The 15,447-nt window shown below is 41.9% G+C and overlaps 1 protein-coding gene across 1 annotated transcript; it reads right to left on the reverse strand.

Moving 5' to 3' along the window:
• Positions 1-5,545: 5,545 nt before the first annotated feature.
• Positions 5,546-15,389, reverse strand: LOC108702196 (tyrosine-protein kinase Srms). Its single transcript, XM_041577914.1, has 8 exons — positions 12,327-15,389; positions 11,178-11,299; positions 10,708-10,871; positions 9,766-9,907; positions 8,976-9,134; positions 7,799-7,980; positions 7,041-7,197; positions 5,546-6,235 (listed from the first exon to the last, which is right to left on the reverse strand). The coding sequence occupies exons 1-8, from the start codon at positions 12,653-12,655 to the stop codon at positions 6,054-6,056; spliced, it is 1,437 nt and encodes a 478-aa protein (XP_041433848.1). The 5' UTR covers positions 12,656-15,389; the 3' UTR covers positions 5,546-6,053.
• Positions 15,390-15,447: the final 58 nt, after the last annotated feature.

Genomic DNA, 15,447 nt, shown 5'->3' on the forward strand with positions numbered 1-15,447 from the left:
CCTCAGGGTCCTCAGCAACCTCGACTCCAACAAAAGGCATTTTCCCAGGGCCCCTGCAGCGCTGCACAGCCATTGACTCGAGTATAAGCCGAGGTATACTTTTTCAGCACATTTTGGGTGCTGAAAACTCGGTAGGCACCTATACATTCTCAAACACTGCATAGAATGCCTGTTTTCAAAGAAGAAAAGCCCAAATTCTTAGTGGCTCATTGAATATTCCACAAGCACTGCATGAGTTTTACTAATCACATGGGGGTTGGTGCTAGTGTAAATCTCCAAGGGACTGATATGGCACTCTGTGTTATATAGCAAGAAATAAGCTGTCAGTGCATGGAATGCTTGATAGGAACATTGCATCTTCTGAGCACTACTATGCCTCACTCCAATGTCTGAAAAAGTAACTGTATTAAAACATAGACATTCAGAATGCTCCCTATATGCCTTCCTGGTGTCAAGACATTTCTAGGAGGCTCTACCAGGGCTGGGACAGGCCATCTATGAATATATTTATATATTTATTTTAAATATAAATTCTAGTAGTGATTCTGCAGCAAACACACAGTTTATACCAGTGCAGGGCAACAGAATCTGGAGTTTTAACACCTAACACCTTTAGAGGCCCTTTTATCAAAGGTCAAATTTTGAAAATTCATGTGAATTTTTTTTTACTCTAATAAATTCGAACATAATCGCAACTCGATTGGGAGGTTACTTAAGATGAAATTTGAACGTCTAAAACTCGAACTAATATTACCGACGCAAAGACTTGAATCGAAATTTGATTGACTTCTACATGAACTCGGCAGGTTTTAGGCGGCGAACAGTCGAATTCGAATTATTCCCAGGGTAAAGGTTTGAATAATCTCGAATTTGAATCGGGCTGGGATTATTCACAATTTGAATTTGTGAGTTTTGACTAAAAAAACTATTTGAATTTAATATTTGACCCTTGATAAATCTGCCCCTTAGTAATCAGAACAATGTACAAAAGAGATGGAACCCAAAGCTACAACAGCTACATTATTTGCTACATAGAATACTTTACCTCACTTTTTGTACTGGAAAGAGAATAATCCTATTTTAGAAATAATATATTTATTTGAAAAAATTGTTAGCCTAACAATCTGCTTCACAGCCTCACAGAAACACTGATCAAATGAGAGATTGTGCTTTCAGAGGGAGAAGGTAATTCATTCAGTCATTGTATAGAAACAAATGCATATTTTAACGCTTCAGAGCCCTTTCATTTTTTCATTCCATAGTTCTTTTTTGTATTATTAAAGGGTGGTTCACTTTGAACTTTTTGTTATAGAATGGCTAATTCTAAGCAACTTTTCAATTGGTCTTCATTATTTATTTTTTGTAGTTTTTGAATTATTTGCCTTCTTCTTCTAACTCTTTCCAGCTTTCAAATGGGGGTCACTGAGCCCATATATAAAAAAATGCTCTGTCAGGCTACAAATGCATTGTTATTGCCACTTTTTATTACTTCTCTTTCTATTCAGGTCCTCTCCTCCTTCCTTCTATTCAAATCAATGTATAGTCGCTAGGGTTATTTGGACCTTAGCAACCAGACACTGCAAACTGAAGAGTTGCTGAGTAAAAAGCTAAATAACCCAAAAAGCACAAAAAATAAAAAAAATGAATACCAACTGCAGATTGTCTCAGAATATCACTCTCTATATATATGATATATAAAGAGCTAGAGAGGTGCTCTTGGGAGTCCTGCAGTCTTTATAAAGATGCACGAGCCATGAGGGTTGTCCGGGTAAAATAGGGTTGCCACCTTTTCAAACAGTGGAAACCGTGCAGGGGGCGGGGCCGTGACATAGAGGGGGCAGTGCTGTGATGTCAGAGGGCAGTCCTTCAAAATACCGGGGCTCTCCGGGTTAAAACTGGACAGGTGGCAACCCTAAGGTAAAACCTTCCTGTCTGGATTTCCGAATTAGAAAATCCGGACAGGACATTGATTTTAATGACATGGAGATCAGCCAATTGCAGCCCTGCCCCCCGATGTCATCCGCTCCTCCCCCTTACCCGTTTTCCAGGAATAGAAATGGTGGCAAACCTAATTGGCACAAGCCATTGGCATCTAAATGATGGAGCATTCTATATGTTATAAAGCAGCTGCAAGTACATTATAGGGAAAAATACTATGAATATAATAAAAATTGTGTGTGGAATTGTGCCAATTTCCAGGCAATGTTACTAACCAGCCAATGTATCTGTGATTTAGTCACATATATAAATAGCACATACAGAATTCACACGAGTATAGTGTAAGTATAAATACTCCCTGAATGCGCTGTGTGCTCTCTGCGCTACTAAGCAGCCCGTCTGTATTTCATGTTCCTTTCTACATCTCATCATCTTTATAGTTTTTCTCTGATTGGCAGAATTTTGTGTACAGGACTGAATATCGGCTATCCTGCCTGTTTCCTCCCTTAACTCAGCTTTGCCACTGTTTTTTTATATCTGTGCTAATATCTGTGCTTAGGGTTGCCATCTGGCGCGTTTTGACCCGGTAATTTGAAGGGCTGCCCGGGTCAAAACTTCCTGCCCGCTCCCCAACATCACGCCCATCATGGCCCCGCCCCCTGCCTGGTCTACACTGGCAGAAAAGGTGGCAACCCTATCTGTGCTTCTAGGTGCCAATCTTCATTATGGCTATCAAAGTTGGGTCAAGCCAACCATGCACCCTAGTCAACACAGCCAGCAAACTTTTCCCATCCCTCTGCTCAAGAGCAGTCGAAGTGACGGCAGTGAAATTACGGGGGGGTTGGGACAAGGGCCAGGACTTGGGGTAGTCCTTTAAGTTCCCACATTTTGTCATGTTTTTTTGTGGTCTTGCAAATTATTATGCATTTCAGCAGGTGCTTTTCCTGCATTTCACACCAACAACTTGTCCCAATGAACAGACCGTTGTATTTGGACACCTAAGTGGTCCATTGATTCATTTGTCCATTTTCTGGGTCCATTACATTTCAAGGTTTGCCCAGTAGGTGTCAGGATAATTTTGGATAAAAGAAGAGCACACATATGCTCAGGGCTCTTCTTGGATCCCACCTTGCGGGGAGGTGAGTACGGGATTGGGTCTGGGCGGTTCCCAGGCCTGTTAGCTAAAGTTCAGTATAGTTAACATCGTTATAGTCATCCAAAAGTGATGAAACAGCACTCCCTAAGAAGCTTGAGGAAAATATATATAGTGCAGTATTTTATACTTTTTCTGTAACACCTCTTAGTGCTCCCCTTTAGTTGCTGAAAATTAACAAGTTATTTTACTTTTCACCCATGTCTTTTTTGTGTTTTTTTGTGACCATTTACTTTCCCTTGAAAACCACTTTACTCCACTTGTGAAATAGAAATAGGGTTAACTTTCCACTCTGAACTTTTAAAACACTTGTGCACTGAAGCAGGGTGGGTACTCACAAACGTTTAGTTATATCTATCAGTCTGTTTGCACAACTGATGCACCACTAGAGGGTCCTCTAAGATTGTGTTAAGGTTGCCATCATAAAACAAAACCAAAGCGGACAGATCACAGGAGAAAGATGGTTTTATTGAAAGCGATAGATATAACTAAACTAAATTTTATTTTTCTTGCTGTCTTTCCTCGAGCTTCCTAGGGAGAGCTGTTTCATCACTTTTGTAAGTTTTATTTTTACCGCTTGGAGGAAGGAAACGGACTGAACTTCGGGAATACCTTGAGAAAAAACTTTTTGTGGTGTTATTGTTATAGTCATACAAGGAGCGAAAGACAGGGCCCAGGTTATTTAGCTGGGCTGCTCAAGACCACAACAAAGAGGACAGTGGGTTGAGTACCTTTGAGGTGATCAGCTGCCAGCACAGGGACACAAGTGGGTGAGCTTAGGGCAGGAGATATGCCAAGGAGTAAGATACCACTGGTTACTGGGTGACCTCAGGGGCAGGAGGTCTTCCAAGGAAGGAAGATAGCACCAGAACATGGGTAAGCACAAGGACAGGGGGAGCTGCCAGAAAGCAAGATGCCACTGTGACTATACCTCTGCTGGGGAAAGGATCACCAAGACAGGCAGCATTACCACTGGAAGGAGTATTCGGTGTGGAGACAAGAGCCTGGAACAGAAGAGGTTCTGCCTACCCCTAGTTCCAGCCCTGATGCCCTGAGAATTGTAACCCGTGTAATGGTCTCCTAGCTACAGCCAACTCCAATGCTTTACATAAATTCCCAACCACGACTGTAAACTTTTCCTATTTGAAACACTGGTCAAAACACAACCTAAAGGTAGCGGGTATTGACAACGCAAAACAAAAGAAGAAATCAAACGCCACATGTGTAGGGTTCTTAGCTAAACGGTACTTCACACCCTTGATCTTCCAGCTGTCATTGAACCTCAGACCCTAGTTTATCAAGCACAAGGTGGGATGCAAACATCTACTTGGCATTGATAATCTTTTAGCATCACTTATACCCGCAGCACCAATCAGGGTCGGCCTGGGAGAAAAAAGCAGCCCTGGCAAAAAAAAAAAATCAAAGCAGCCCAAGTATGGGATTAGTTATCTGAAAACACATTATCCAGAAAGCTCCAAATGATGGAAAAGCCATCTCCCATAGACTCCATTATAATCAAACAATCCAAATGTTTAAAATTGATTTCTTTTTCTTTGTAATAATAAAACAGAAACTTGAGCCAAACTAAGATATGATTAGTCTTTATTGGGAGCAGCATCAGATTATTGGGTTTATTTTTTTCTAGTTCTAGTATGAAGATCCAAATTTTGGAAAGATTCATTATCCGGAAAACCCCAAGTCTAGAGCATTCTGGATAACAGGTTCCATACCTGTATACATGTGTGACATTGGCGACCAAGCTCCCCCATCCACACAAGCTAAAAAAGAAAACATTGGTGGTCAGAGCCCCCCCCCAATAAAATGTGGGGGGGAAAAAGGTGGTCAGGGTCTCCGATAAAAGGTAAAAAAAGATATTACTATTGGTGGCCTGCTCCCTCCAAGTTAAAACAAAAATTGGTGGCCAGCCCCCCCATAAGTAAAAAAAAGAATTGGTGGCTGGACCCCCAAGTAAAAAAAAAAACATTGGTGGCCAGGGTTCCCCATTAAAATTTAAAAAAACATTGTTGGTCAGGGATTTCAAAGAAAAAAAAAAAAAGATCATTGGTGTTTAAAGGAGAGGGAAAGCTCCAAGACAGTTTATTGCCAACAGATTAGCCACAATAGTGCAAGCTAGAACGCTATATTTATCCTGCAGAATACTTTACCATACCTGAGAAAACAGCTGTAGACACTGTCTCTGTTTATTTAGGATATAAGCTGCCATATAAGCTTGGTGTGACATCACTTCCTGCCTGAGTCTCTCCCTGCTCATCTACAGCTCTGGGCTCAGATTACAGCAGGGATGGGAGATTGGAGAGGAGCAAACTGAGCATGCTCAAGCCCTGCCCTGGAGGTTTATGCTGAAAACAGGAAGTCTGATACAGAAGCCCATGAGTACACAATAAAAGGATAGAAATGTGGTGTTACTTTTGACAGAGGACTCAGAGCAGCATTACTTTGAGGGTTTACTGGTGTATTTATATAGACCTTTCTGATAAAGCTTAATTCACTTTCCTTCTCCTTTAAAATTTGTTACAGGCTCCAGAAGTGCTGACACCTAGTGGTTACTTTGCAGAGTAGAATTGCAGAGGAGCTGCAGTCACTTGAGAAATAAGCGACATCTAGTGGTGTTTGTCAGCAACAGCAGCCTCATTAACGGATATCTACAGTATCTGGACAGCAGGCTGTGCGGCCCATTTATAACACAGACATCGGTCCAACGGGCATTTGCCCGAATTCACCGATGGACAGTCCGGGCCTGGCACTAATCCTTCATACTAGTAATTTCAGTGGAAGGTTGTGCCAATACAGTGACTAAAATGAGAACTTTAATCCACCCCTATTTTTTTGTGTATTCTTGGGCGGGAGTCTCTCGTAGGACAAAACTTTGAGTTAAGTGTACATACTGCTTTATAATGTAGGTAGTCCCCAAACTGCTGCCCACTTAAACCCACCATTACTTTCATTGGACGCTATGCTGGATGGCAGTCAGTTTCAACACAAATTCATAGAAGCTCGGCCTTTGGCTAGGTTTTTCCTGCCAACATTCCAGCATCAACTTGTAAACATCTGGGCTACATTGATCTGGCTTTGGAAGTCTGTATCCCAATGTGAGTTTGGCCATCACTTCTTGGTTATTCATTCCTGAGAAAATAAGCATAGAAACCAGTGGCTCAAGTGTATCTGTAAACTTGTTGAGAGCTAAGGGGCCCAGCCTGAAGGCCAGTTAGGGTGAGATTTGGGTTGAGTGCTTATTTGTGCCCTGGGTACCCCTGGAATTATAGCAGAGTGACTATTACCCCAATGTTTCTATATATCTGTAACCTTGTTATGAGCTAAGGGGGTCCAGCTTAAGGCCAGTTAGGGTGAGATTTGGGGTGAATAATAATTTGTGCCCTGGGTACCCCTTGAACTATAGCAGGGTGACTGTTACCCCAATGTTTCTATATATCTATTACTTTGCTATGGGCTAAGGGGGCCCAGCCTGAAGGCCAGTTAGAGTGAGATTTGGAGTGAATAATTATTTGTGCCCTGGGTACCCCTTGGAATTATAGCAGGGTGACTTTTACCCCAATGTTTCTAAATATCTGTAACCTTGTTGAGAGCGAAAAGGGGCCCAGCCTGAAGGCCATTTAGGGTGAAATTTGGGGTGAGTGCTTATTTGTGTACTTCTGGAGCTATAGCAGTGTGACTGTTACCCCAATGTTTCTTATATCTATAACCTTGTTATGAACTAAGGGGCCCAGCCTGAAGGCCAGTTAGAGAAAAACTGTAAGTGCTGCCCAGGTAAGTTTGGAACTATTTTTTTCTTAGAATAAACGAATTTCAGAAAATAAGATGTTTTGTAGAAAATTTTCCCTCTTTTTCCCTGAATGCAGATCTGTAAACAAGCACGTAGGATACAATTTGCAGTGTGAACATGGAAGTTCCTTTTGTTTTTGGTGCTTACCTTGGTAGGGCGGCTGTCCCAACATGAAGACTTCATATATCATGATGCCATATGACCAAATGTCAGACTTTGTGGAGTATTTTCCGTAGGTCAGAACCTCAGGGGCTGTCCATTTAATTGGGATCTTCATGTTACATTGCAGTGAGTATAAATCATCCTAAAAATGCGTCAAAAACAAAGAATTGTTGATTAATTAGATGCTGGAAATGTGATAGAACTGGAATTGGTTCCACCACAAAATAAACTACTATAATTCTTTAACTGTCCACTGTCATAATTTTTTGAGTTGACTACAAAATTATTTTGCCATTCTTTATTTTTAACCCTGAAAGCTGTTATTTACTTGGCTGTAAGCTTCTGACTAGCTCACCATTCATCCAACATTGGCAGCAGAAGCGGTCCCTGCCCTGAGGCAGCCTAATGGATGTCACACACTCCCTCTGAGCAGTTCGGGGCTGCATTGCTAGTGCAGAAAGTGTTCTCTGCACTAGAAGAGACAAAATTCAAATTTCTCAACTACCCTCATAGCAGCAATGCCACGGATTGGATGGCCTCAGTCTTCTATATCACATACAACTCAATACATTTTTAGGGCTGCCTTACTAGAAGTCAACTTTGGTTCAGGGGCATTCTGGTTCTCTACTAGACTGTACTTTGAGATACCATAATATACCAGTCCAGCATAGATATCTTCCTATACTAAGCCCAGGAGAGGACAGCAACATTTACTTTGCTTGGTTGAGAATATAGTGACTGACCTTGAGTAGCCTGGCTAACCCAAAATCCGCAATCTTGCACACCAGTTTCTCCCCCACAAGCACATTGCGAGCGGCCAGGTCTCGATGCACTACATGCTTGCTCTCCAGATACACCATGCCGTCTCCCACCTGAGAGATGATGTGCATGAAATTAGCGGCCGTTAAATGATGTCCTTCATTACCTGCAAAAAAAAACTCAGTGTATGGAAGTTCTGTAGTGGCACCATGACACATAATATATGTTTATTGTTTTCAAATAACCATATCTTCACTAAAGCAGATTCCTAAGTCACTTTCCTGGCTTCTAATTTATAGATTTATTTGGATTTGGCTTCCAGTCATCCAGAATATATCAATACTTACCCGTTCTTCACTCTCTGTCTGAATGATGAGCCACTGCAATGTAAGTTATTCTTGTGCCCTAGTGATGAAGTACAGCCGATAGGATATTTAAGTTGCTGTGACAGAAATATGCACATCTGTTTAGGGGTCCGGAGGATTTCCGGGGAACAGATTGCTCCAGGGACCAAAGTCCTGACAGGGCCTATCCCAGAGAAATGGAAATGAATAGTTACAAAGGGGCTTGGAAACTGTTCCATAGGGTCAGCAAGAGGGATCTCAGTCTTTTCTCTCTTGCTGACCCTATGGAACATTTTCCAAGCCCCTTTGTAACTATTCATTTCCATTTCTCGGGGACAAGCCCGTCAGGACTTTGGTCCCTGGAGCAATCTGTTCCCCGGAAATCTTCCGGACCCCTAAACAGATGTGCATATTTCCGTCACAAGCAACTTAAATATAATGATCCCATCGGCTGTACTTCATCACTAGGGCACAAGAATGGATAACATTGCAGTGGCTCTAAGAAAAAGCAGTGGGTAGTTAAAGTGTTAGGGGCTTGAGGGTGTGGCTTAGTAAACTATTTTGCAGGCTGATCTATACACTATGCACCTCTGCCTATGTCCCCAAATTTCAAAATGAGGTGGTAACCTTAAACTTGTTACCTTACAGAGGGAAAGTGAACTGGGAGTCACCCTGTTACACTACAGAGGGTAAGTGGGAGCGAAGCCATCTTGTTAAACAGTACAGAACAAGTGAGATGGAAACTACCTTTTTAACAAGTGGAATGGAAACCATCTTGCTTTTCCATAGGACAACCGCTGAAGAAGTTTGTACTGACCTCTCAAGAACTGCTGGAGGCTTCCTTTAGACATGAGCTCAGTGACTATATAGACCGGTTCTCCTACTGTGCAAACTGCATAGAGTTGGATCAGGTTCTTGTGACACAAGCTCTTGAGAGCATCAACTTCCTTCTTAAAATCACTCTCATTGATGTGGTCTGCAAGATCGAGAATCACATAAATATAATCACCCCACAGATACTTGTTAAATTACAGTCGTATTGCACTTATACTGTTCAAAAAATGACACAGCATATCTATAATTATTGTGCAACAGTTTCCATTCTTAAAAGCAGATGATCAGATTATTTATTGACCACTCTCCTAGGCCTCATATATGAAGTGTGGATGGACCAAAGTGCAACAAACAAGTGTACATTGCCAAATTTTTTTGCTTTTTTGAAACTGTATCATGCTGAGTATCATAGATACAAGTCTTTGCACTACACAATGAAGAGCTTCCATGAATACATTGCTTTCTTTGTTTTGGCTTACAGGGAGGTCTAGTGGGCAACCTCTTGGTCATACAGACATGCAGTCTAGGAAGAGCTAATAGGTGCAAAGCATGGGTGGAGGGCTGTAGGAGGATATGCTGCACCCATGGTGATGCGATTTGCACCTTTTAGTGCAAGGTACAAAGTGCATACTACACAAATCCCATAGGTGAAAGTCCTCCATGGATGGGACTACAGACCAATTCTATTCTATGTCCTTAGTAATACAGAATTACAAACCTTGTGATGTAAAAGGTGAAGAAACGAATTAGACCTCTGGGTATTAAGCACTAACCTTGTTTGAAGGTCTTTATGGCAACTTTATCTTTGTTATTCCAGAGGCCTTCCCAAACTTCTCCAAAATTCCCTGCACCCAGTTTCTTAACCAGCTTGAACTCAATGCGTGGCCTTTCCCACTGGTCTCTTTGATAGGCAACCTACAAGAAGGTCTGTACTTAAATCTGAGGTGATGAGGATTTCCATATTGTCCAAAAATACCTTCCAACAGCAACAACAGGCTGAATTACAACATTCTTCATTTTATGCCTTTCTGGGGGTTACATTACTGTTTTCATTCAAACACACATCATCATAACTTTAATTACAGGCATTGTCCTAAATTCCTTTTTGTGGGTCCTACATGCCTTTGTCTGGACTTTCCATATCTTTTTCTAGATCTTTTCTCGAGGTCCTCCATCCTTTTCTCTGGATCCTCCATATCTTTTTCTAGATCCTCCATATCTTTTTCTGGATCCTCCACCCCTGTCTTTGGGTCCTCCATCCCTGTCTCTGGGTCCTCCATCCCTGTCTCTGGGTCCTCCATCCCTGTCTCTGGGTCCTCCATCCCTGTCTCTGGGTCCTCCATCCCTGTCTCTGGGTCCTACTGTACATACCTTTCTCTGGATCTTGCATATGTTTCTCAGTATCCTACATCCCTGTCTCTGGGGCATACATTTTCTTTCTAGCAACTGACTAGTCTCCCTTCTTCCATTCTCCTCAGCATGTACACACTGAGGTCAATTATTAAACATAGGTGCTGAATGACTACCAATGAGATATTTGCTTTCATTTACCAACTTGTTGAAGACTAATCAAAATTAATTGCGGATTGGTTGCTATTTATTCTTACACAAGTAAAAAAAAGGTCTGCAATTTATACAAACTGCACATCTGTATATAATGTTATATAACTGTATTAAGAAGCAAGAACCCACTCTCTTAGTGGCTTTATACACACCCAGACACAAGACTGGAACAACGGACTTTTGACGAGTTTCCAGTTTACTTTATAGAAGCTGATAAGCTCTTTAATGGAGGCAAATAATTTTTCATTCTGAATATAAAACTCGCCCCTGGCACTGACACTGATGCAGAAGTGGGTGACTTTGTCTTTATTGCGTACTGTGCGTGGGAAACACAACATAAAAAAATACAGAAAATGTCATTTTATCTGATCTGCGTAAACATGTCAGCAATATTATTTATACTGTATATAAACAGAGTATAATAAAATTATTATACATTCAATTTAGGGTGAACTTCCCCTCTAAAGGGTGAGTGCAGGCAGATGCATCCCAAGTGAGCCTGAGGCATTTGGGCATATCTTGTTACATTTATGTGCATTAGAAGAAGAAGGAATATTTCACCTCCATTTCACCCACTTTGTAAAGAATGTGAGGTTTCCACAGAGAGAGAGAAATAACGCACCAGCTAGGGAGTACTGCCCAGGGGTGCTATCACTCGGGTGTACAAGGAACGAACCATGGGCATTTGGAGGGCTCATGAGTAATCTTTCAGCATCCGTGCGACTTGCCACTTCAAAGTACCAACTGTAATAGCAACAATGGAAGAGGGAATGCCACATTATGGTACAAAATACATACATTCTAATATACTGATTCCCTGCTACAACTTCCATGAGAAGGAGAACAGGATACTTGGCTGTTAGCATAAGGCAAGAAGCAGGATACAAGGATGTAGATGGAGTGGCTGAGGGAGGTCGAGTAGAATAGCTGTAAACAGAAGAGAATTGGTATTAGGAAAGAAAGCAGTATAGTTGTAGATGAAGGGAAATTAGCAGCAGGAAGGAGAGCAGGATAGTTGCAGATTGAGGAGAATTAGCAGCAGTAGGCAGAGGATAGCTGTGAATGGAGGATCATAATTAGCTGAAAGGAGACCACTGTAGCTGTAGAGCAGTGGTCCCCAACCAGTAGCTCGTGAGCAACATGTTGCTCTCCAACCTCTTGGATGTTGCTCCCAGTGGCCTCAAAGCAGGAGCTTATTTTTTAATTCCAGGCTTGGAGGTAAGTTCTGGTTGTATAAAAACCAGGTGTACTGCCAAACCGAGCATCAATGTAGGTTGACAATCCACAAAGGGGCTACTAAATGGCCAAATACAGCACTTATTTGGCACCCCAAGAACATTTCTCATGTTTGTGTTGCTCCCCAACTGCTTTTTTTTCTGAATGTTGCTCACGGGTTCAAAAGGTTGGGGATCCCTGCTGTAGAGGAATTAGCAGCAGGAATCTGAGCAGAATATCTGTAGATGGAGAGGAATTAACAGCAGCAGGGAGAGGATAGCTGTAGATGAAAGGTAATAATTAGCTAGAAGAAGAACAGGATTGCTGTAGATGGAGGGGTATAAGCACCTACAAGGAGAGAAGGATAGCTGTAGGATCCTACAACTATCAATGGATATATCCTTTTCTGCATATAGTCCAAAGCTTTGGGGCCTCGCATACCACTCACTCCACCCTGATCATTAGACATAAGCATTGTAACATTTCCAAATTTTCCTTTCTATGCCCACTCTATGAGCAACTCTGGCACCTTGGAGACTCTGTTTTATATACTCACGGGTCCTGGATGGTGTAGTGACCACCTGGAAGACCAGACTGAGCCACATAGGATGCTGGAACCAACCCACTTTCCATACTGCCTGTTTGTTTCCTGGCCAAGATGTATTCACCTTCATCACTCAACTTATATAGCTCTTCACCCTCCTCAATTGTCAGCTCGTCTGTACTCCGGGCATCAAAACTGTACAGGGCTGTGACTAGGTCTGTGTAAATATGCTGGACCGTTGAGCTGATTGTGTTCACATTTACCACAGGGTTTTCAGGAGGCCAGATCTTGTCCCAAAGGCAATTCAGGCAGTTTAACCGTTCCCTTAGAAAGGATTCCATATTGTAAGGAAAGTTTTCCTCAAAACCAAATCAGGCCAGCATTAGCCACTTAACACCTCCAAAATAGACTCCTTGCAGCTCATTCAGTAATTTGTGTTTGCAGGGAAATTGAGAAGTTAGTTAATTTGTACCTGCAGAACTTCCTCGTTGCACAAATAGAAAGCAAGGGCTGATGTTCTTTACGTTCCTCCAGGAGCAGATGTGTTAGGAATGAGACCTGCTGACCTATAGAACCATGGTCCCCATTTCAGAAGCTATTTAAAGGAATACATGGTAAGCAGCAGAGCTTCCTCATACTTGTGTTCTGTACCTCTCACAGACTGTAAGCTCTGGGGGATGAGGATACATATATAAGTCTTTGTAGCAGAACCATCATAAAGGGAGGCATTTACTGACAATACATCTAGAGGAATTAATTCTCTAGGGAGAGTGTTCCCCTCGGCAAAGTGAAACATAGTTGTACATTGGCCCTTTATCTGCTGCCACTTGGAACTTTCTAACTTCTGATTAATATTTCACCAGAGTCTGTAAATCCAACTTTGATAAAAGAAGCTGTGGGTATAGCAAAAAAAAAAACACATACAGGACTGCCTTTAGGAGTGCATAAAGCAACAAATATCTAACCCAATGCTCTTCATCTGTTTTTAGACTGTGTAATTGAACTTCAACAATAGCTGATGGGCTACACTTTGGGCCATACGGTTTTAAAATGTTGATCTTGCCATATTGATCCATCTTTCTCTATTGTCTGTATCTTGTCCTAATCTCTCCATCTTGCCCTACTACCTCCATTTTGTCCTGCTGTCTCCATATCGTCCAACTGCCTCCACTTTGTCCTACTATTTCCATCTTGCCTAATGTCTTCAACTTTACTGTCCATTTTGACCTTCTGTCTCCATCTTGCCCTACTCTCTTTTTCTTGCCCTGCTTTTATGATTGTGAGCCAGGGTTGCCACCTGTCTGGGTTTCAACTGGACAGCCTGGTTTTTATAGGGATTTGTCTGGACAAAAACTGCAGAGAAACCTGGGCAACAATCACCCCGATCTCACCTCTTGACATCATTCCTCCCCAAGGTCTTTACCCCAGCTTATTGTGTAAGATGGGGTGGCAACCCCATCTTACACAATTGTTCCCATCTATCTCTATTGCTCCTATCTTGCCCTACAGTTTGCCTACTGCCATATTTTTCCGTCACTGTCCCATTCATCCTACATGAAATCTGATACTCATATATACTGTCCAACACATACTGTACGATGCACCCTTACAACCCAAAATATGAAAGTGATATGGGTGCTTTTTCTTTCCATGTAGTGAGTCAATCCACACAATTACTGTATATGTATTCTGACCGATTTATGTAATAAAGCACTTTGAGAAATACAAACATTTGGAGTGTGGACCACATCTCACCACGTTGCTGGGAATGGGAGCCAAAAGGAGTGATTGTTCCAGAAGCTTCTTCAAAAAGGTCACAGCACAGAAGCAAATCCTATTCATTAGTAGTTGGAGCATGCTGGGAATTCTATAGTGAGATGTTGGAGGCAATGTCCACGGCCCCTCTATGGCTGTACAATCTGCTACTTAGGGCCACACTGAGGCTCTGCAGAATAACCATAGATACAACATATTCTACAGGGCAAACCATCATCAGTAATGCCAGGATGGTAAGTGTAACCAAGCAGCGCCATTGGAAAGCACTCATAATACTCACGGTATTATGTACAAGCAAGTAAGTAAGTAAGTATGGCGAGTAACAAGCAAGCACATATGTAAAGGGCCAGAAGAGAAGATGTGGAGAGTGAAAGAAGAGCAAATCTTGTGGTAGCAGGACAAGGAAATGAGAAGAGTCCTGATAAGCTCAGGCTGATCTTTTGCGTCAGGGGAATTTATGGCAATAAAACAATTCACAGTAACAATTCGGTTTTATTTTAACTGAGTTGACCTGCTGGGTGACGACTGTTTACAGGAAAATTTGGCATCACTCCACTAAGTTCTGCATGGTTACACGCTCACTCAAAGCCCATAATTTTACTTGTTGGACCTAGCCACAGCAACTTTAACCACAAAGAGAAGTCATCATAATTAGGATGTGACCTCATCATAACAAATAAGTTAAATAGGGCAGTGGAAGCTGGTTAAAGTATTATGGCTCATATTAAAGTACAGAGACTGGTTTCCCGATGAGGCAAAGAGTATTTTTGCAAGAACAGCAGGTTGTGATGGCCCACACCTCCAGTGAGGGTGCCCTTTATTGTTTGGGATGGGCCCCTCAGCAAGTTTAATTTTGGCTCATGTGGTTGTAAGATTGAAGGGAGCAAAAGAAGAAGGAACGGATTGGTAGGAATCTGAGATTAACTCAATGATCTTCCCCTTAATTCCTCTCATTGCACAAAGAGGCGTAAAGGGTTCCAGACAATGGGAAAATGGGTCCCTCTTTAGAACGAAAAGATAATGGGTTGTGGCAGATATCAGCAGTAAAAGGAAAGAGGGATGAGAACCAGCACCTTTAAGATATACAGACAGAATTTACTGATAGGAAAAGTTCAACTCTAAAATAAATAGATACCGGTAGTTATTCTTACATTTGCCTTTTCGGTTTTTCTCTCTAGTTACTAGGCTCTCTGGCCCGGCAACCAAAAAACAGATTATGACGTAATATTTGCATTTTCATACAGTATGAATCCAGGATTCGGCTTTTTTCAGCAGGATTCAGATTCGGCTGAATCCTTGTGCCTGGCCGAACTGAATCCTAATTTGCTTATGTAAATTAGGGGTGGGTAGGGAAATC

Source organism: Xenopus laevis, chromosome 9_10S (genome assembly GCF_017654675.1).
Source record: "Xenopus laevis strain J_2021 chromosome 9_10S, Xenopus_laevis_v10.1, whole genome shotgun sequence".
NCBI lineage: Eukaryota > Metazoa > Chordata > Amphibia > Anura > Pipidae > Xenopus > Xenopus laevis.

Bases quoted from the DNA above. Each gene is read 5' to 3' on its own strand.
- LOC108702196 (XM_041577914.1), bottom strand. From the start codon at position 12,655: ATGGAATCCTTTCTAAGGGAACGGTTAAACTGCCTGAATTGCCTTTGG. The intron at 9,908-10,707 runs GTGTGTATAAAG...ACCTTCTTGTAG, and splicing joins TGTTCCAGTCTTGTGTCTGG to GTTGCCTATCAAAGAGACCA. The intron at 7,198-7,798 runs GTCAGTCACTAT...ACGCATTTTTAG, and splicing joins GGTTAGCCAGGCTACTCAAG to GATGATTTATACTCACTGCA.